This window comes from Oncorhynchus gorbuscha, linkage group LG04, assembly GCF_021184085.1.
Source record: "Oncorhynchus gorbuscha isolate QuinsamMale2020 ecotype Even-year linkage group LG04, OgorEven_v1.0, whole genome shotgun sequence".
NCBI lineage: Eukaryota > Metazoa > Chordata > Actinopteri > Salmoniformes > Salmonidae > Oncorhynchus > Oncorhynchus gorbuscha.
Genome location: NC_060176.1, coordinates 40368168 through 40389554, shown reverse-complemented (window position 1 = coordinate 40389554; position 21387 = coordinate 40368168). Strand labels below are relative to the sequence as shown.

The window sequence follows — 21387 nt, the reverse complement described above, 5'->3', positions numbered from 1 at the left end:
AGTAGTGAGAAATCCCATTACACTGACATACTGTACTAGGAGAGGACAGCCAACTAAATGAATACCGTCGGCTGCCATTTTCCTGACTTCACTGTTCTCATATCTGCCAGCACCACGGTACACAGACTCACTCACAGACGCTTGACTAATATCTGAGATCAGAAAGCCTATCAGCCAGTAAGTATGAGGACTCAATAACAGGTTCATGAGAGGTTGGTCCTTATCTGAGGTAACCACAGCCGACCTCTGGGACCTCAACTGATGGTGTCATTAACTTTTCTGATCCCCCTTGCTTCCCCTTATCATTGCAAATAGAAATGCTATAGTATGGAGCTGACCGAGAGACGTGACATTTGTACCTATAACGCACCACAGCATTGGGCCCTGTTCAACGCTGCCCTTCTCTCCCATTGAGACTCTCTACTCCCCGTGGGTTGTGGGTCACTCACTTGGCCCTCATGAGGTCTGTGTCTTTGAGTGCTGAGCCCTGGAGATAGATGACCCTCTGGGACCACAGGGGGATCTGGAGGATACGACGCACCTGGATGTCCATCTCTGTAGGACACAGGATCACCACATAGTAGTCCTGCAGGAGAGCAGGGTAGATACCTGTCAGACACCTTACATCTAGACTGAATGTTTGCATTTTCACATATGATATTTTGCAAGCTAATTGCACATGTTGTTAGGCACGATTTGATTGTCTTAATGACAGGGGTGACAAAAATAAAAGGGAACTATTGAGCGCTGTCCTTTAGCTTGCTCTTTGGAGTACACACCAAATAACATGGCCTTCCTCTATTCCCGTAGACCTACCTGTAATCTAGGATGAGCGTAGAACTCGTTGAGGAAGTCCATGAGCAAGTCTATCTTCAGAGAGCTGACGCACAGGACCGCATGTTTCTCTGTCTGGGCCCGGTGTCTGCTGTAGTTCCCTCCTGACTTCTGACGCTCCATCCACAGATAGGCCAACTCCTCAAACTGACAAACACACACGGGGTTACAAAACCTGCTGTACGCTACTGTAAGTAATACACTTATAGCCTAATGATGTCCTTTTGGATGGTGACAGAGTGAGAAGTTAAAATGCTGATGCAGAAGTGAAGTTCATGAAATGGATTTCTATGGATTCTATTCATTAGCTAATGTATACTGTGGGGATTTTGGCAACATATCAAAATACTTTATGAGGAGGGTTGCTGCTCTGTGAAGTCGTTCTTTCGTTTCTTTCCATAACTTTTGAGCGTGCGGTCTCTGATCAACTCTCTCGTTATCAAGACGCAGAACAAGCGTCTTGACCCTAACCAGTTAGGCTTCAAGACGGGTCACTCAACCCAGACTGCTCTCCTCTGTGTCACGGAGGCTGTCCACACTGCCACAGCTGACTTTCTCTCCTCTGTTCTCATCCTCCTAGATCTATCCACTGCCTTCGACACTGAGCACACACCCCTGAGGGGCTCCAGTGTTGAGGATCAGCGTTGCAGATGTGTTGTTACCTAACCTCACCACCTGGGGGCGGCTCTTCAGGAAGTCCAGGATCCAGTTGCAGAGGGAGGTGGTTAGTCCCAGGGTCCTTAGCTTAGTGATGAGCTTTGAGGGCACTATTGTGTTGAACGCTGAGCTGTAATTAATGAATAGCATTCTCACGTAGGTGTTCCTTTTGTCCAGGTGGGAAAGGGCAGTGTGGAGTGCAATAGAGATTGCATCATCTGTGGATCTGTTGGGGCGGTATGCAAATAGAGGGGGTCAAGGGTTTCTGGGATAATGGTGTTAATGCGAGTCATTACCAGCCTTTCAAAGCACTTCATTGCTACGGACGTGAGTGCTACGGGTCTGTAGTTATTTAGGCAGGTTGCCTTAGTGTTATTGGGCACAGGGGCTATGGTGGTCTGCTTGAAACATGTTGGTACTACAGACTCAATCAGTGACATGTTGAAAATGTCAGTGAAGACACCTGCCAGGTCGTCAGCGCATGCCCTGAGTACACGTCCTGGTAATCCATCTGGCCCTGCCGCCCTGTGAATGTTGACCTGTTTAAAGGTCTTACTCATGTCAGCTATGGAGAGCGTGATCACACAGCCGCCCGGAACAGCTGATGCTCTCATGCATGCATCAGGGTTGCTTGCCTTGAAGTGAGAATAGAAGTGATTTAGCTCATCTGTTAAGCTCGTCACTGGGCAGCTCACGTCTGTGCTTTCCTTTGTAGTCTGTAATAGTTTGCAAGCCCTGCCACATAAGACGAGCGTCGGAGCCGGTGTAGTACGATTCAATCTTAGCCCAGTATTGGCTCTTTGCCTGTTTGATGGTTCGTAGGAGGTCATAGCAGGATTTCTTATAAGCTTCCGGGTTAGAGTCCCACACCTTGAAAGCAGCAGCTCTACCCTTTAGCTCAGTGCAAATGTTGCCTGTAATCCATGGCTTCTGGTTGGGGTATGTACGTACAGTCACTGTGGGGATGACATCCTCGATGCACTTATTGACAAAGCCAGTGACTGATGTGGGGTACTCCTCAATGCCATCGGAAGAATCCTGGAACATGTTCCAGTCTGTGCTAGTTTAGCATCTGCTTCATTTGACCACTTTTTGTAGACTGAGTCACTGGTGCTTCCTGCTTTAATTTTTGCTTGTAAGCAGGTATCAGGAGGATAGAATTGTGGTTAGATTTACCAAATGGAGGGCGAGGGAAAGCTTTGTCTGCGTCTCAGTGTGTGGAGTACAGGTGATCTAGAATTTTTCCCCATCTGGTTGCGCATGTAACATGTTGATAGAAATGAGGTAAAACTGATATAAGTTTCCCTGCATTAAAATCCCCGGCCACTAGGAGTACCGCATCTTGGTGAGCGATTTCTTGTTTGATTATTTACTTACTTATACAGCTGACTGAGTGCAGTCTTAGTGCCAGCATCTGTCTGTGGTGGTAAATAAACAGCTACAAAAAGTATGGATGAAAACTCTCTTGGCAAATAGTAAGATACTCTAATTCAGGTGAGCAAAATCTAGAGACTTCCTTAGATTTCGTGCACCAGCTGTTGTTTACAAATATGCACAGACCGCGTCTTTCCGGAGTGTGCTGTTCTTTCTTGCCAGTGCAGCGTATAACCTGCTAGCTGAATATTCATGTCATCATTCAGCCACGATTCCGTGAAACATAAGATGTTACAGTTTATGAAGTCCCCTTGGCAGGATATTCGTGATCGTACCTCGTCTAATTTATTGTCCAGTGAATGCACGTTGGCAAGTAATATTGACGGTAACGGCAGCTTTCCCACTCTCTGTCTGTGGATCCTTATGGGGTACCCCGCTCCGTGTCCTCTGTACCTGCGTCTCTTTCGCTTGTCAATGACGGAGATGTTGGCCTTGTCGGGTGTTCGAAGTAATTCCTGTGCGTCATGCTTGTTGAATAAAATAATCTTTGTCTAATCCGAGGTGAGTGATCGCTGTCCTGATATCCAGAAGCTCTGTTTTGCCGTAAGATACGGTGGCAGAAACATTATGTACAAAATAAGTTACAAATAACGCAAGAAAAAACACAATAGCAAATTGGTTAGGCGCCTGTAAAACTGCTGCCATTTCTTCCCGCATCTGGGGCCACACAGGCTATTTTACCATTGTATAAGCTCTGTTATATTTAGTCTCATACCTGTAGCGGGAGCACCACAAGGGCCACACAAATGAGGATGACCACCAGCAGCTGAGAAGGCCAGATATGAGGTGTGACGTCACCATAGCCCACCGTAGAGAAGGTGACGATGCAGAAATACAGAGAGTTGAACAGAGTCAGGTTCTTTCCGGCTCTCTCTAGATGCTGGATACCACATGCCCTGGAAGGAGGAGAGGGATTTCACATTTAGAGGGAAATATTTTGCACGAGGTAGTCTTGCGAGCATAGATGCTCAATGCTCAATGTTGTACGTTTCTGAATCTGTATTATGGAGAACCACTATAACTCTGGAACTAGGCTATGCATGAGGGAAAAGCAGTGCGCTTATTTGAATAGGGATAGATTCAATTCAAATATAGACCCGTTAAATTAACAAAGAGAAAGGTGAATTACACTATCATGTAATGATAATAGGGTGATGAGCCAATATGACCTACTCATTTCCGATAATATTTCAACAGAGGCTTTGGCATACATCTACATTGAAATTCAGCCTGGCAGATTAAGGATCAAAATCCTACTTTCCCCACGATCAATGCACCATAACACTTCTGCTCTAATCTGTGTAATCAGTGAGAATGACACCATTGATTCTGCTGTCTGTTCTGCCTGACGTCCTCAGTTAGTTCTCTGTATTGGATAATGACATGCCAAGATGACAGAGGTAGGAGGAGAGGAGAAGGTCTCAGGGAGCTTCAGGGATAAGTGGCTAAGATCAGGGGCTGCATTTCATTCCACAAAGTTGTTTTCTCCTCTCCGATCTGCTCTTGTTAGTCCCCTTCACAGATCTGGCACAACTGGGCAAGAGCAAACTATGTCAGTGGGCATTACAACCAGTTTGTCCTATTTTAATAGCTTCACCTCGTTTTTTCAATGTTTCTTACACCTAACCAGATTCTATCAGATCTGTGTGTGGGAATGGACAGATTGGAGGGAACATGTTTGTGGAATGAGATACTGCCCATGGTGCCAGATCCATGGAGTTTCAAGGGAAAGGGGTCTGGGATCAGGTGGCACATACCCAGTGAAGACCAGACAGAGAAGGGTGCAGATAAGTATGAGGACCTGGTTAAACATGGCAGAGTGGGTCCTCTGGATGGCACGATGGAGATCGTTCTGAGGAGAAAGAGGGGTAGAGGGAGAGTGGGAAGGAGAAAGACAGTGAGAATATTAAATCGGTTGGTCAGTCAATTGGTCTGCTGGTCAGCCAGTCTGTCTGCCTATCTATCTACGCCAGTGGTATTTAAAAAGAATTCAGCGGGCATCCCATTTGTTCTGCTAGAATTTCTGGGGACCCCATTTTTTCATTTTATCTGGTTACTTTGATACTGATGCAACCATTCAATAAACACAACCTTTCCTCAGATGTACCAGTGGGCATGCAGTCCATGTCACACCTTGTTAATGTTTCTGCCTGGCTGATTTGCTACCCACCATCTCCCCTCCAATCTCTTCAAGCTACCTACCCACCACGTCCCTTCATTACGTGTTAATGTTTCTGCCTGTCTGACTAGCTACTTCCCTCCAACCTCTCTAGGCTGGATCTGTTCTCTGTTCTCTCTCACAGCACTGATCTCCTTGGCCCAGGACCTAACCATCTGCCCACAGAGAGATGCCGCTGGCGCTGCCTCAAATCTACACTCATTGACGGTTTGCTTTACTCAATAGGAACTGAGTGTCTTTTGACTCTTTATACCTAGGGAATTTCTACCCACCACTGCTTTGGACTGTCTTCCCACATAATGCAGACAGAGTTTGGCTATTTTACTGGTAGACTACTGTATATAATCTCTTAGAACGGATAAAAAAATAAAAACAGATTTAAAAAACATGTATTGTCTGTCATGTGTGCTCCCTCTCCGGCCTCTAGGTCACCAGGCTGCTCGTTAGGGAGCACACCTGTCACCATCGTTACGCGCATAATGACACTCACCTGGACTCCATCACCTCCTTGATTACCTGCCCTTTATATGTCACTCCCTTTCGTTTCTTCCCTAGTCGTCATTGTTGCTGTTTCATGTCAGTGCGCCGTTTGTGTTTCTTGTTTTGTTCATTTATTAATTAAACGCATTCACTCCCTGAACTTGCTTCCCGACTCTCAGCGTACATCGTTACATGTATTCTCCGCGAGCGAAACTGGTTGAAATGACTTCATTGTAACTAGTTTTGTCCAGTTTTGCCTGCTGCGTTATGGTTATAGCATATACTCACAATCATATTCTCCAGGGCACACTTGGCTAACCAGCAGTTGAGAAACACTGGGATGAAGATGTTTCTCAACGGAGGCCAGAAGATCTGAAAAGACAATTGAATGAGTGAATACTCGAGCCTAGGTCAATATGCACATGTACAGTGTAGGCCTATGCTCCCATCATCAATACTCATAGTCTTGCGTTACCATACTACTATGTCTCGAGAGCCTGAAATCGACACCATAAACATTGCAAAAAGTCATATGTTTGCTAATGGGCCTCGTTTGCTTGTGGAATATAGTGCGTGTGTGTGCGTGCGTGTGTGTGTGAGAGATCAGGTGGAAGAAGACTCACAGTAATTATAAATGGCACGGTATTAATCATCTCCAGGATGAAGGAGATCTGGAACATCTGCTCCCAGATGTTCCCCTGAAACAAAGAAACAGGATCAATGCAGTGTAAGCCAAGGCTGTGTATTAATTACAGTAATAGTAACCAGATCAGAACTATTATATTTGATTTAACTAGTCAAGTCATTTAAGAACAAATTCTTATTTACAATGACGGCCTACCGGAGAACAGTGGGTTAACTGCCTTGTTCAGGGGCAGAACAACAGATTTTTACCTTGTCAGCTAGGTGGACACAATCCAGCAACCTTTCGGTTACTAGCCCAACGCTCTAACCACTAGGCTACCTGCCGCCACGAATGACAAAATAACTATGATCAATCATACCTGGGTTCAAACACTCTTCTAAATCATTTGAAATACTTTAGCTGAGCTTGACTGAGTTTGCCTGGTGCAATGGAACCAATAAAATAGGGACAAAACTGCGAAATCCGCCCATCTGGTAGACTAGAGCAAACGCTCAGAGTGTTAGCCATGGCATTGGCTCCTTCTGTGTACTAATTACAGTAATAGTGACTAGGTCCGAATACCAAAACAACAACACCAATATCGTTGTAGTAATGACAAGCCCTCACAACTTATTCATTAAAACAATCGGGGATGGGATCTATCTGCCAAAACAAACTAAAACTAAACCCAATCTACTTTGTCCTCCTGAAGTAGATCAAACGTCACGTAATTCATCAAAGAGACATAGCACTGTGGCACTTTAATTAATGGGCCATTTGAGGAAATAAAATCAATGTAGGATGGACACCTAATCTTTTATTCATTTGGATTCCAGGACTTTGTTCAATGGGATAGCATATTCATTATCTGTTCTTCTGAACCAATTTAGAGCTAAGTGAAGGTGCATTCACACTGGCCGCTGCAAAAACGTTGCCAGAAAGTTCACCAATTAAATGCAATCTTCCTTCTAGCTCATACGACCCTGACGGAGTACAGCTGAGGTGGCTTACCTTGTAGCTGAGATACGTGAGGAGCATCGCCTCCAGGAAACTGATTAAGGCCACGGTCACCTGGTGCAGCACAGACAGAAGAAACGTATTAACCAGGGCTGCAATCTAACCGAGGCGCCCAGGCAATCCACTACCTGAGAGAGATGTGTTGTAAAGTCGTTCCTGTTCTAAAAACATTCCGGGTGTAAAATGTTTTCAGTTTATATGCTGTGTGCTAAAATGCTACGTTTCAGTTGGGACTACAGTACCAATAAGGATGCCTCTTGGTAAGGTCAAAATTCCAAAATGTTTGAAAAGGCATAGAGGGGACGGAATGTTGAAATCTGCGTGAAATCCTACATTGGTGTCAATGGGAGATTCACAGGGACATGGCCGCATATGGGTTCGGCCCTCAGTGATTGTGTGGCTATTGTTGAATGAAAAACATGAGAAGTCAGCTTTATCAAAATCGAAGCTATGTTTGTGACTATCAGTCTCCTCTTACCTGTATTGCCCAGACAGGAACCCTTCTGTTCACCCAGAAAATCAACTCCCTTTCACAAAACAAAATAACCTTATTGATTATACAGTATGTGCTGTATATTTATCATTAGACAAAATTAATTCTCCCTTTCACAAGACAAAACAATATTATTGAGTAGGCTATAAATACACCATAATACACCAAATACACCAATGCTAATTCCAAAACACCACCTGATAGCTATGGAATTAGCTGAGCACATTACAATCCAAAACACATTCAAAGCCCAGGGTCAAGTCAATGTGCAGTGACCCTCATAACTTACCAGTTGATTTCTGTGATTTCTGTGGATTCTGCTGTGGCTGTGCTTGTTCTATTCTGACAGTTGACACTGCAAATGAAATGCACAGGAAAGGTGGGGGGAAGGAAGTCATTCAGTGTGTGTGTGTGTGTGTGTGTGTGTGTGTGTGTGTGTGTGTGTGTGTGTGTGTGTGTGTGTGTGTGTGTGTGTGTGTGTGTGTGTGTGTGTGTGTGTGTGTGTGTGTGTGTGTGTGTGTGTGTGTGTGTGTGTGTGTGTGTGTGTGTGCGTGTGTGTGTGTGTGTGTGTGTGTGGTGAAAAATATACCCTGTGGGTAATAGTCACCATCACTCACTCAGTACTGTATGCTGCCATGGTGATGGCCGGGAGACAGAGAGACTACGTCTTTAAGAGCTTCTGGCGGCGGGATACACAAACAAACATATCCTGCTTCCACATCACCACACTAAGACTGAGAGAAAGGCTGCCCCATCACCAACGCTGCTCATTCAGGCTTTGTGTCTCACACTCACAAATAAAAAAACTAATTTCAGAGTCATAGAAACTCGGAATCTTTTTTATCTGGACCAAATAGTTCTCTTTTCAACTGTGTAAAAGTTAGATTCTCTGAATCAAACTATACCCACATGGATGAATACCACATGTATCAATCAATAGGAATAAAGTACGTATGCATTCTGTCTCCAAGCGCCCACACAAGTCTGTATTCACCAGCTTAAATGGCAAATCACAGTTTAGCATACATGGTGAGTCACTAGTAAGAGGTGAAATAGCAGGACTCTAGTAAGAGATCAATGCAATTGTAGGAGTCTCACCATACTCCAGTGACCTGTTCAGGGTCGTCCAGAGCCACTCTGATGACGTAAAGGGCACACGTCAACAGCTTCAAGGAGAAGTTAAACAGACGGATCCTCAGGCCTGCAGGGGAGCAAACACAATATAACACTAAAGGCCAGATTTACTAAGTAATTGCATTGGGAGCAAATCTGTTCACCTGTTTCCAAGAGGGAATTAAACAATTATAGCTGACAAAGGTCAAATCAAGCTTAATAACTTATTATGGTAAAGAATAACTCAATTTGTGCTGATTTATCACCTATTAAAAAATGAATATGCTTAATCCGGGCTACTGTATTTTAATCAATCTGGATGATGTTTGCAGTAAAGTTTTTGTAATGCAAGACATTAGTATAGGGATATACTAGTTAAGGAAATGCGTTTTTAACTCGGAAACTGACCTCATCCCGGGCCAATGAAATAAGAGGTGGGGACATTTAATCGAATATCCGGATATCCAAGTGGACATTAGTATTCGATTACTTGAGTGAGTGTTCATTTTCGGAGAAAAAAAATGGTAGGCCTATTTTGACGATAAAAAAACATTTATTATAAATGAAATGATATTATCCTTGTGACATTGTTACCTACCATGACATTTGAAATACTTAATAAAATATATTTTATTTTTATAACCATGCTGAGCTAATGCTGCACATTTAAACTTCCAGTCAGAATCAGTTCTATCATGGCAAAAATATCTTTCATTGTTGCTTTTAGCCAAAAACTACAGAGAAAAGCAACCAGTCCTCGGTTAATTACCTCTGCCATGTGCATTTGCTGCATTCTGAATGATCGAGAACATTTTTTTATTTTATATTTTATTTTAAATGATAAAAAAAAAAGATTCTACCTGACAGATGTATAATCTCTCATCTGAACCTGTTAGAGTGCTGCCCGTCTGTTTGCTTCTCTGTCTGTTTCTGGCCAGAAAAAAGTGATTATATCTGTCTACGGACAGAGGCAGTGATTCTACCTTACCGGACATCACTCCTCCCCTGAACCCTATCTGTCTAAGTGCCCAGGCTGTGCTTTCTGCTCTCTCTCTCTCTGACCAGTCTAAAGTGACAATATACGTCTATGCACAGAGCCATGACTAACACGGCTTCATGCTGGTCTGGCAAGCCTTCACAACTGATTTACCCCGACTCATCTTTATCACACACAGCTCCCAGCAACAACACAGCACAGGTGTCCCTGCTTTGAAGTAGGGGGAGGTCGTGCTTGAATGCTGTATGTTGTGGCAGGTATATAAAGCAGTGGAATAGAGGATGAATTATTATGATAATTGGGGAAGAAAACACAACCCAGAGTACGGTGACAGTAAAATCATTACAACAACACTGTGTTTGCACAAGGCTGAACACACACACACCTTGCCTGGCTGCAGATACACTTGCAAGTCAGAGGATGGTGCTAGTTGCTTCACAAAGACAATGTTCACTTTTCATTCATCCAAGCCTGCCTGTCTTTGAATGTATTTTTAATATAAACTCACCAGTGGACACAGTGACAACATCAAAGCTCCACAATGGTTCTAAACTGAACAGGCCAAAACAATCATTGTAAACAGCTTGCTGACTCAACAGTAGGATCTATACAAGTTGCATTTGCATGACATTTGTATTTGGCCCTGGTGCTTTTTTCTATAACTGATGGGAAGTTGCTCAGAGATAAGGACTAATACATTGCAAACAGTAAAAACATACTGCAACCACACACACACAGACCGAAGACTGATGTCTAACACACACATTGTGCATGGCAAGTTGGACAGATATGTCCAGTTTAAAAAGCCTACTGTACCATTGCCTTATGTCCTAATCAGAAATGATAATACCCTCTCCCTCAACAAAAAAACGAAAGTTTTGTCCTCCTTTCACACTTACATGGTGTGTAGATACAGCACCATGAGTCACGACAACTAATTGAAAACCCTGACTGGAGCTGAAATTGGATATGCAGTGCACCTTACCACTTAGATTAAAGTTATTATCCTTCTCGTTTTCAGGTGTCTGACTTCCTTGTTATTTTGCGACGGTACTGTACACCTGTGCTGTAATCTACTTACTTGACCTTTGGTTTTTGATGAAGAACAGCTTGAGCCTCTCCTTGAAGGTGTTTTCATTCACATAGAACTCCACCTGCACCCTGGACAGAAGAGAGACAGTCGGTACAACTACCATGGAAGGTCACATGCATCCATATAGATACAAGGACCATGGTTTTGTCGTTAAATTCTGAACGGAGTCATGATATTAGTGAGTAAGTGAACTTTATCAAGATGCATTCTGGTGAATACTGAGATGCTGTGTTTTTGTGTGTATCTGTGACATCCATTGTTGCATTAGAGTACCATATGGGGCATTCAACAGTGTGAGACAAGGAACATAGCTGGTCCTGGATGGGAGAACAGATGCTGATGGAAGTGGTGTTGGAAAGCCAGTAGGAGGCACCCTTTCCTCTGGTCTAAATAAAATACCAATGCCCCATGGCAGTGATTGGGGACATTGCCCTGTGTAGGGTGCTGTATTTCGGATGAGACGTTAAACATGTGCCCTGACTCCCTGTGGTCACTAAAGATCCCATGGCACTTATCGTGAGAGTAGGGGTGTTAACCCTGTTGTCCTGGCTAAATTCCCAATCTGGCCCTCATACCATCACGGTCACCTAATCATCCTAGAATGTATGCACACATGGCTGTAAGTCGCTTTGGATAAAAGCGTCTGCTAAATGGCATATATTATTTATATTATTATATTATTATTATTATATTATCCTCAGCTTACAATTGGCTCATTCATCCCCCCTCCTCTCCCTTGTAACAATTGCCCAAGTTGTTGCTGTAAATGAGAATGTATTTTCAGTCAACTTACCTGGTAAAATATAAGGGTTAAATAAAATAAATAAAAATGGGTCACAATTACAAAACCAGTTCCTTTCATTGATTCTGTTTTCCTGGAATGGGTAGCTAGACAGATACTGCTTAGATTTAAAGAACGAATACATTGTAATGGCCCCTTTATAGTCTCTTATTACCCACAGTGGTCCAATTACGACAACAAAGTTTAATAAATTATTAAAGAGATGAACAGTAAGCATGAGAATTTGTAAACATATAGAGGTTGAATATTGTTATACGACAGAGCAATTGATCTGATGTTGGAGAACAACACATTGAGAATGGAATCTGTTTTAACATGAGTGCCTTCCCTGTCTGCAGGGATGCAAATTGGTGAGGGCCCAAAAAGGTTAAAAAAAAACATTTTTTGCACTGAAACATGCAAAAAATCCCTGCTAGGGGGAAATGCAGGTTAACTAATTAAACAACAAAGAATATGATCTACATGATCAGTCTCTGTGTGAAAAATAAAGTGGTTAACGTGAACCTAACTCGCAGCTAAAAAATGTAAAGAAAGAAATCCAATGTTATTTGTTGCCTAGACTTTACTGCAAATGACGCTCAAGTCTTGAGAAAAAAACAATACACTAATATTGCAGTGAGCCATGACAACCTTTATAATAGAACACTTGTGACCACACACACATCTAAATATTGCACTTGGGAATAAACCATCTTAAAGTAGAAATAGAATGAAAAAAACAGGCATTCTATTTTTGCATTATTATAATGCCCACTATAGTTGACAGGCTACATATGTGCAAAAATTACGTTCACTGAGTAAAAAAATTTAATAACCCCCCCTCACTCACACGTGTTACCCGTTTCCCGGGGACAGTCCCCGTTTTTGGTGGCTTGTCCCCGGCTGGAGCTGTCCCGGAAATGTCCCCGTTTTTAACTGTGCGTTAAAAACAGACTGCAAAGTGAAATATTTTACTTGTCAGGAAAGACCAGGCAGCAGAGCCTACCGGTTTATGTCTCAATCGCGTGGTGCTTGTTTTGTCCTGCAGAGGGGGCTGCTCGCCATACTACTTGCTCGCGCTAGTTTTAGAGAAAACTGCTGTGGAAAACTCGGCCAGAAGCTAGCAAGTGTCAAGTGGATCCACAACATCACCACAAACGTCTTTTCAAGTCAGGTAATCGTTTAAGATACTAGCTAGTGATGTATGACTCAATTTATTGTATAGATAGATGATATGCTCTATACGGTTTTAAATAGGTTATGCTAGCTAACGTTTGCTATGTAGACTAAGTTAGACTACCACTAAGTTAGCAGCTACTGTTATGGTAGCTCGATTAAAAAACGTTCACATGTAAACATGCAGTGGACGGCTATTTTGAAAATATGATTATCTTAAATGAATGCACAATTAATTTTGCTAATATTTTTGTAGATTACAATTTTAATGGTTTGGCGTTATAATAAGTAGTGTGAAAATATATTTAGAAATGTTCATGGATAGCATTAGCAGTGGAGAGGAAGAAGAGGAGGAAGACTGCAATAGGAAGGAGTGAAGAAGACAGGAGGAAAGGTGAAGATATGGTTACAGAGCCCGCCAATTTATTATTCCAAACAAAGTTTTTGAGATAAAATACAAACATGAGGCAAACAATGGGAATCTGTTAACCAAAGTATGTTATCTAATAGTATGCTATTTATTAATACAGATTGGAGAGGAAGGAGAAGGAAAAATTAAGGGAGTAAAAATAGTGAAGCAAAGGAGAGTGTATAAGAGTGAGGTGGAAAGGTGAAGAGAAGGAAAGGAAGACGAGTGAAGAAAAGAGGAGTAAGATTGGAGGAGAATAAAAAGTTGAGAGTAAAAAGAGTGACACAAGGAGAGTGAAGAAGAGCAGACAGAGGAGATACAATGACTCTTTCCAAGAAAAGGAAATGCATTTTTTATGAAAATCGATAGAATTTCCATTTATACGCTCCAGTCAAGACAACAGAATTCCTCTCTTTCAATTTGGTAGCCAGAGAAGAATGGCAGTAGTAGAACATCAGCAGACGAAAAAGCATAAAGCCTCTCTGATTGCCCGTGTTGGTATGTCCTCTCTCACCACATTCTTCAAGAAGGTAGAGCCTTCCCAAGAAGAATATGGTTTAGCTGTGCAGGAGGGTGTCTTTGCATACCACAATATGTGACACAATCATAGTTACAGATCTATGGACTGCACAGCACAACTGACACGGAAGCTTTATGAGCCAAAGTTGACATGTGCTAGGACAAAATGTGATGCCATAGTGAGTAACGTGTTAGCAACATGGGCAAGTACTTCGGTAAACACAGCACCTAGACCAGGTTGAATTTGTGTCCCTGTCCATTGATGCGTCCAATCATGGACATGTAAAGCTGCTGCCAATAGTAGTCAGATATGTAAGATATATGATGGCAGAACATCTGTGGAAGCAAAACTGCTTGATTTTGTTGAATTGAATGGAGAAACGGCAGAGAAAATTGCAGCTGAGGTCCTGGTGGTCATCCAAAAATGTAACCTGGAAAACATTCTCTGCCGACAACAAATACCAATTTTGGAGGACTGAATAGCCTGGGGAGGGTCAATGTCCATACCAAAGTTTAAAATTCTCTGCAGCGGGAGGTGATTGGCTTAGGTTGTCCTTCTCACATCATTCATAACACGGCCAGAACAGCTTTGGATATGATGTTGAGTACTTGCTCACAAAGATATTTGGATATGTATCCTATTTTCACCGACAGAGTAGAAAGACTGAAGGGCTTTTGTGAGTTTGTTGGTCAGGAGTACCATAACATTTTAGAACACGGCAATGTTTGCTGGATGTCCATGCTCCCTGCTCTAGAAAGAGTGCTGAAAATGTATGTGCCATTGAAATCCTTTTTTATTTCTGAAGAAAAATGCTCTGTTGTCCAGCGAACAATGTTCGAAGATCCACTGACTGAACTTTGTCTGGCCTTTGTCCATGGAAACTTGACCGTATTCAGTGACACGATCAAGATGCTTGGAGGCCAGGACCGCTGTGCTGTGGAGTCCGCTGCAATTCTGAGAAACGTTGAGGCAAAATTGACTGCAAGATGTAATGACAACTTCATTCCAGTTTTGGTCAGAGGACTTCTGAGAGAACTAGAGGAAAATGGAGCCATGTCTAAAGAGAGCTTTCTCAAAACATCCCAATCATTCTTCACTACGGCTGTGAACTACTTGCAAGCATGGGGAAAGCACACAGATGATCTAAAGATTTACATTGTCTCCTTTTAAAAAGGCAACCGCTGCGTGAAGAGATCCAGAAGGCAGCAGTCACACTGCAGGAAAAATGCCCCAATGTGACCATCAATGAGGATGCATTGTGTGACGAGGTTACTGGCCTGCCAGAGTTCCTAAAGGGGGGAATCGCTTGAAGAATGGAAAACATCAGAGACACCGCTTAGTCACAGATGGAGCACGGTGGTTACCCACTTCAAATAGAATGACATCCCACACACTAACCTGGCTAGATTAGCCTCTGCCATGTGCTTAGCTGGAAGTAATGCACCAGTCGAGAGAGTTCTCCCAAATGACTGATCTATGGACAGCAGCAAGAAATAGGTTCACTGTTCCTACCATCAAGGCTTATTTTGAAGACAAACTTCAACCTCCTCTGACAGGAGTTCATGGAGAAGCTGGCCAAAGACAGAGCAATCCTGAAGAATATACATTCTTCTGAGAAATATACAGATTAGGTTGGTATAAATATATTATATAGTTACCAATCTCATCAGCATCTTATTTCTTTATTATGTTAACTATTTCACATATAGTATTGTCTGGTCTTTTCAATTTTGCTCATGTTGTCTTCTGCTCTTATTCTACCCAGACTAGCAGGACTACTGAATGGCTGTTCAGATCGGACAATTCTGTCTTGTCTGTAGTGTTTCTGTAATATACAGTGGGGCAAAAAAGTATTTAGTCAGCCACCAATTGTACAAGTTCTCCCACTTAAAAAGATGAGAGAGGCCTGTAATTTTCATCATAGGTACACTTCACCTATGACAGACAAAATGAGAAAAAAAATCCAGAAAATCACATTGTAGAATTTGTAATGAATTTATTTGCAAATTATGGTGGAAAATAAGTATTTGGTCAATAACAAAAGTTTTATCTCAATACTTTGTTATATACCCTTTGTTGGCAATGACAGAGGTCAAACTTTTTCTGTAAGTCTTCACAAGGTTTTCACACACTGTTGCTGGTATTTTGGCCCATTCCTCCATGCAGATCTCCTCTAGAGCAGTGAGGTTTTGGGGCTGTTGCTGGGCAACATGGACTTTCAACTCCCTCCAAAGATTTTCTATGGGGTTGAGATCTGGAGACTGGCTAGGCCGCTCCAGGTCCTTGAAATGCTTCTTACGAAGCCACTCCTTCGTTGCCTGGGCGTTGTGTTTGGGATCATTGTCATGCTGAAAGACCCAGCCACGTTTCATCTTCAAGGCCCTTGCTGATGGAAGGAGGTTTTCACTCAATCTCACGATACATGGCCGCATTCATTCTTTCCTTTACACGGATAAGTCGTCCTGGTCTTTTTGCAGAAAAACAGCCCCAAAGCATGATGTTTCCACCCCCATGCTTCACAGTAGGTATGGTGTTCTTTGGATGCAACTCAGCATTATTTGTCCTCCAAACACGGCAAGTTTTTGCCAAAAAGTTATATTTTGGTTTCATCTGACCATATGACATTCTCCCAATCTTCTTCTGGATCATACACATGCTCTCTAGCAAACTTCAGATGGGCCTGGACTGGCTTAAGCAGGGGGACACGTCTGGCACTGCAGGATTTGAGTCCCTGGCGGCGTAGTGTGTTACTGATGGTAGGCTTTGTTACTTTGGTCCCAGCTCTCTGCAGGTCATTCACTAGGTCTCCCTGTGTGGTTCTGGGATTTTTGCTCACCGTTCTTGTGATCATTTTGACCCCACGGGGTGAGATATTGCGTGGAGCCCAAGATCGAGGGAGATTATCAGTGGTCATGTATGTCTTCCATTTCCTAATAATTGCTCCCACAGTTGATTTTTTTCAAACCAAGCTGCTTACCTATTGCAGATTCAGTCTTCCCAGCCTGGTGCAGGTCTACAATTTTGTTTCTGGTGTCCTTGGACAGCTCTTTGGTCTTGGCCATAGTGGAGTTTGGAGTGTGACTGTTTGAGGTTGTGGACAGGTGTCTTTTATACTGATAACAAGTTCAAACAGGTGCCATTAATACAGGTAACGAGTGGAGGACAGAGGGGCCTCTTAAAGAAGAAGTTACATGTCTGGTAAGAGCCAGATATCTTGCTTGCTTGTAGGTGACCAAATACTTATTTTCCACCATAATTTGCAAATAAATTCATAAAAAATCCTACAATGTGATTTTCTGGATTTTTTTTCTTCTCATTTTGTCTGTCATAGTTGAAGTGTACTTATGATGAAAATTACAAGCCTCTCATCTTTTTAAGTGGGAGAACTTGCACAATTGGTGGCTGACTAAATACTTTTTTGCCCCACTGTAGTTGTTTTCTCTGTCTATCTCAGTGTTCCTGTTAGACTAAATACATGAAACTGGAATTGTCCCCCTTTTTTTATTTCATAGATAATAACATTGGATATTTTAATTATATATTGACCGCCAAACTGGAAATGTCCCTGGATTTCATTTCAGAAATCTGGTCACCTTATGTTACTGGCAAGTTCAACACAACAAAAGCTGTTGACATCTGTTCTATAATGTGCCAGCAGAGCATGATACCCTTTGTTGGCATAATTGACCTCTTTCAGGTAGAGAGTACACCTGACATACCCCTTTTTATCCACTGTATTGAAAAGGGGAGAAAGAGGGAAAGTGTGTGGTGTTTGTTTCACCTCTATGGTAGCATCCAGTTTAAGCCAGGCCCAGCTCCACATCATCCCTGAATCCACTTGTTTTAACAAGCAACGCCTCATTTTCACCTAATTCTCTCATTCAGAAAATTAACCACATAACGTTACTTTAGAGGAAAAACATCAGTTCACAGATAGTTCGTTAGCTAGTTAACATTTCACACAGATTGCCAGGGTCCAGTAAGCAACTAACGAGTTATAACTTGAGGAAAGGCAAGGAGTTGTATACCAGTTAATACTATAGCGAATTGCTTAGCAGCCAGCTAATTTTCACACCATGAACTAAATTATTTGATCAGTTAAAGTTGGCTAATGTTGCTCAACATTTCTCTGGCTAGCTAACGGAGAATTCAATCCAGCTAGCAAGATACCTCATGCTAACAATACTTGTTCCACCACACTTTCTCCCTCACCCCAAACTTTCCAAATGCCAGCTGTTTTTATGTTATAGCTCAAAAAGTACACTTCATCACATTCTCAACCCCTGTCTCTGCGGTCAGGCACCTATCTCTTCACATCATTATACAAAACCCCCCCAAAACTATTCTCATCGGATCTACACGAAGCACATAGCACACTTATTTTGGATTCAAAAAGGCGAATTTAGCCGAAAGGTGATTCGTTTGCATCCCTGCTGTCTGGAAGAACTGTTGCCTGTCTTGTTGAAATGTGTGGCATTTAAGCTACATTAATCTTCAATTTGACACTCTGATAGCTATAGAGTGACATCGTTTCCGATGGAGGATTTGAACAGACCTTAAATAATGTATTTCTTTAAAGTACAATGGATCCTCTTATGTCGGCCTTTGTCGGCCTTGAGCATAATTGTTCTTCCATGATGCAATTTAAAACCACATATCCTACATCCTTAGGGAGCCTAGAATTTACCCTAACAGCTTTACACACATAACTGTAGGTGGTTTAATAACTTAGGAACATCAATAAATTAGTCATGTTGACTTTCTGTGATTGTTCTTCCAACTTATTTCTTTATTTTACACCGACTACCTTGAGCATAAATTTGATCTACTTCTTCTACTACTCCCATGATGCAATTTGCTAAGCCACCCCTTTAGTTGGCCTACAATACAATTTATCCATGCAAATTACATACTGTGCAATTGTGAGAAGTTCAGTAATGTAAGAAGTAGGAACTCTTAAGTTCAGTCATATGTTGATTATTATGCTCTGTGAGCTGCAGTACTGAAAATGCATATTACCTAATGGTCAAGACATTACATAGCTGTGGCTCCTATCTGTAGAAAGCTTTGTTGTGGTGTGAAGAACTTTAGTGTACTAAAAAAGGAAGAGGCGAATTCAGTATTTCTGGTGTTCCCCAGGGTAGCACATCCCTACCCATCCTTTCCTGTGTGTGACATCCTCAGAGACCAGAGGTCTATTTATATCCTGCACTGTTAGAAAGAAGGTTCTGGATAGAGCCACCAAGGGTTATATGCACGCTTCATATATATCATCCTGAAATTGGTTCCATATGGACCCTTATATGGAATCCAAGGGTTCTATATGGAACCAATTTTTGTTCAGTGAAGAAGAACCCTTGGGGTTCTGATCAGAGAACCCTACAAAACGGTTCTATATAGAACCTTTAGGGGTGTCATATATGCAGCAAGCACTATAACCCTTATTGGTTCTATCCAGAACCTTTTTTTCTAAGAACATGCACTCTGATTGGTCCCTCAGCTATTCCATGTATTTCAATTGGACTCTCCTAATCCATCATGTCATGAAAAGTAAAACGGAACGGTGTAGTCACTGTGATTTATGGATCACCCATGTGGGTACCACTTATTCAAAACTGACAAGCTAGTCACTCTAAAAATATATATTTAATTCTATACAGTTGCATAGGCATATACTGTAGCTATCTAATGTAACACATTGACGTTCATGTAAAGCAATTCCATTAATAAGGGCCCATGGACTGAATGTTGGGGTGTGTCTGGGAGGTTACAAATGATGGGAGAGCTAACTGTGACTAACTGTTAGTCAACTAATCTAAAGTGGGGGTGAAACAGATCTATTTGATCTCCTTCTGTAATAAAATGGTTACCTCTCCTAACTCCTGCAGAGGGTAATAATAATGGGCTGTAAGCTCCAGCAGGGACCTTGGAGCATTGTTTGTGCCTGACAGGTTAGATTGTATACTAAGAGATGTGTAGCTATTGAGCCACAATCTTCCTCTGCATCTCGCTTTCATTCATTTCATGTTTCATGAGCTGAAATAAAAGATCCCAGAAATGTTCCATTTGCACAAAAAAAATGTATTTCTCTCAACTTTTGTGTACAAATTTGATTACATCCCTATTAGTGAGCATTTCTCCTTTGCCAAGTTAATTGATCCACCTGATAGGTGTGGCATATCAAGAAGCTGATTAAACAGCATGATCATAACACAGGTGCACCTTGTGCTGGGGACAGGAAAAGGCTACTCTAAAATGTGCAGTTTTGTCACACAACACAATGACACAGATTAGCATGCTGACTGCATGAAGGTCCACCAGAACTGCTGCCAGAGAATTTAATGCTCTTTTCTCTCCCATAAGCCTCCTCCAATGTTGTTTTAGAGAATTTGGCAGTATATCCAACTGGCCTCACAACCACAGACCGTGTGTATGGTGTCGTGTGGACTAGCGGTTTGCTGATCTCAACGTTGTAAACAGAGTACACAATGGTGGCGGTGGGGTTATTGTATGGGCAAGTTACAAACACAATTGTGTCACACCCTGATCTGTTTCACCTGCCCTCGTTATTGTCTCTACCCCCTCCAGGTGTCGCTTGTTTTCCCAGTGTATTTATCCCAGTGTTTACTGTCTCTCTGTGCCAGTGCGTCTTATATGTCCAAGCCTACCAGCGGTTTTCCCGGTTTCCTGCTTTGCCTTTTCTCCTTTTTCTAGTGCTCCTGGTTTTGACTTGTTCTGGACTTTGTACCCACATGCCTGACCATTCTGCCTGCCCTGACCTCAAGCCTGCCTGCCACTCTGTACCTCCTGGACTCTGACTCACGACCATTCTCTTGTCTATTCCCTTTGGATTTATTAAACATCTTTAACTCCAACCATCTGCCTCCTGTGCCTGCATTTGGGTCTCGCCTAGTGTCATGATACATTTTATCAATGGCCATTTGAATGCACAAAAATACGGTGATGAGATCCTGAGGCCCTTTGTGAGGCCAATTTATTTTTAAGGTATCTGTGACCAATAGATGCATATCTGTATTCCCAGTCATGTGAAATCCATAGACTAGGGCCTAATGAATTTGTCAATTTACTGATTTCCTTTTATGAACTGTAACTCAGTAAAATCTTTGAAATTGTTGCATTTATATTTTTGTTCAGTATACATGCACACAAATGTATATTTAATTAGAATTCACAATTTAACTTAAATATTGCATTTTCATTCACATTGAACACACGCACGTGGGTGCATGCAAAGACATGCACACACACACACTATTGCCTACGAGAAGATTACGATTTCAAGCCGCTTTGAAAATCACACACTGAAGTGAAGACTGTGCACTGTAAATAAACATCAAACAGCTTTTTGACAGCAGGGCAATCTGTCTAAAAGAAGAGAACAAAGCTGCTTTAAATGCTCTGTTATCTGAGTCACTATCATCTGTTGGGAGAAGTCAACCATGATAAATGAAAGAGACAGATTTTTCCTTCCATATGTCTTGTTTTTAAAAGGCGCAGAAGTAACACACACAGATGACAGTGTCCGGGGGGGGGGGGGGGGTGCAACCAAACTGTTGGA

The 21387-nt window shown here is 42.2% G+C and overlaps 1 protein-coding gene across 1 annotated transcript in view; it reads right to left on the bottom strand.

Moving 5' to 3' along the window:
* Positions 1–21387, bottom strand: part of LOC124034061 (potassium channel subfamily T member 1-like) — an 83125-nt gene that overhangs the window by 44646 nt on the left and 17092 nt on the right. The window contains 11 exon segments of the mRNA XM_046346772.1: positions 450–586; positions 817–981; positions 3641–3821; positions 4683–4777; positions 5873–5956; positions 6208–6282; positions 7221–7280; positions 7705–7753; positions 8009–8074; positions 8818–8920; positions 10911–10990. Coding sequence (XP_046202728.1) covers positions 450–586; positions 817–981; positions 3641–3821; positions 4683–4777; positions 5873–5956; positions 6208–6282; positions 7221–7280; positions 7705–7753; positions 8009–8074; positions 8818–8920; positions 10911–10990 — 1095 coding nt within the window.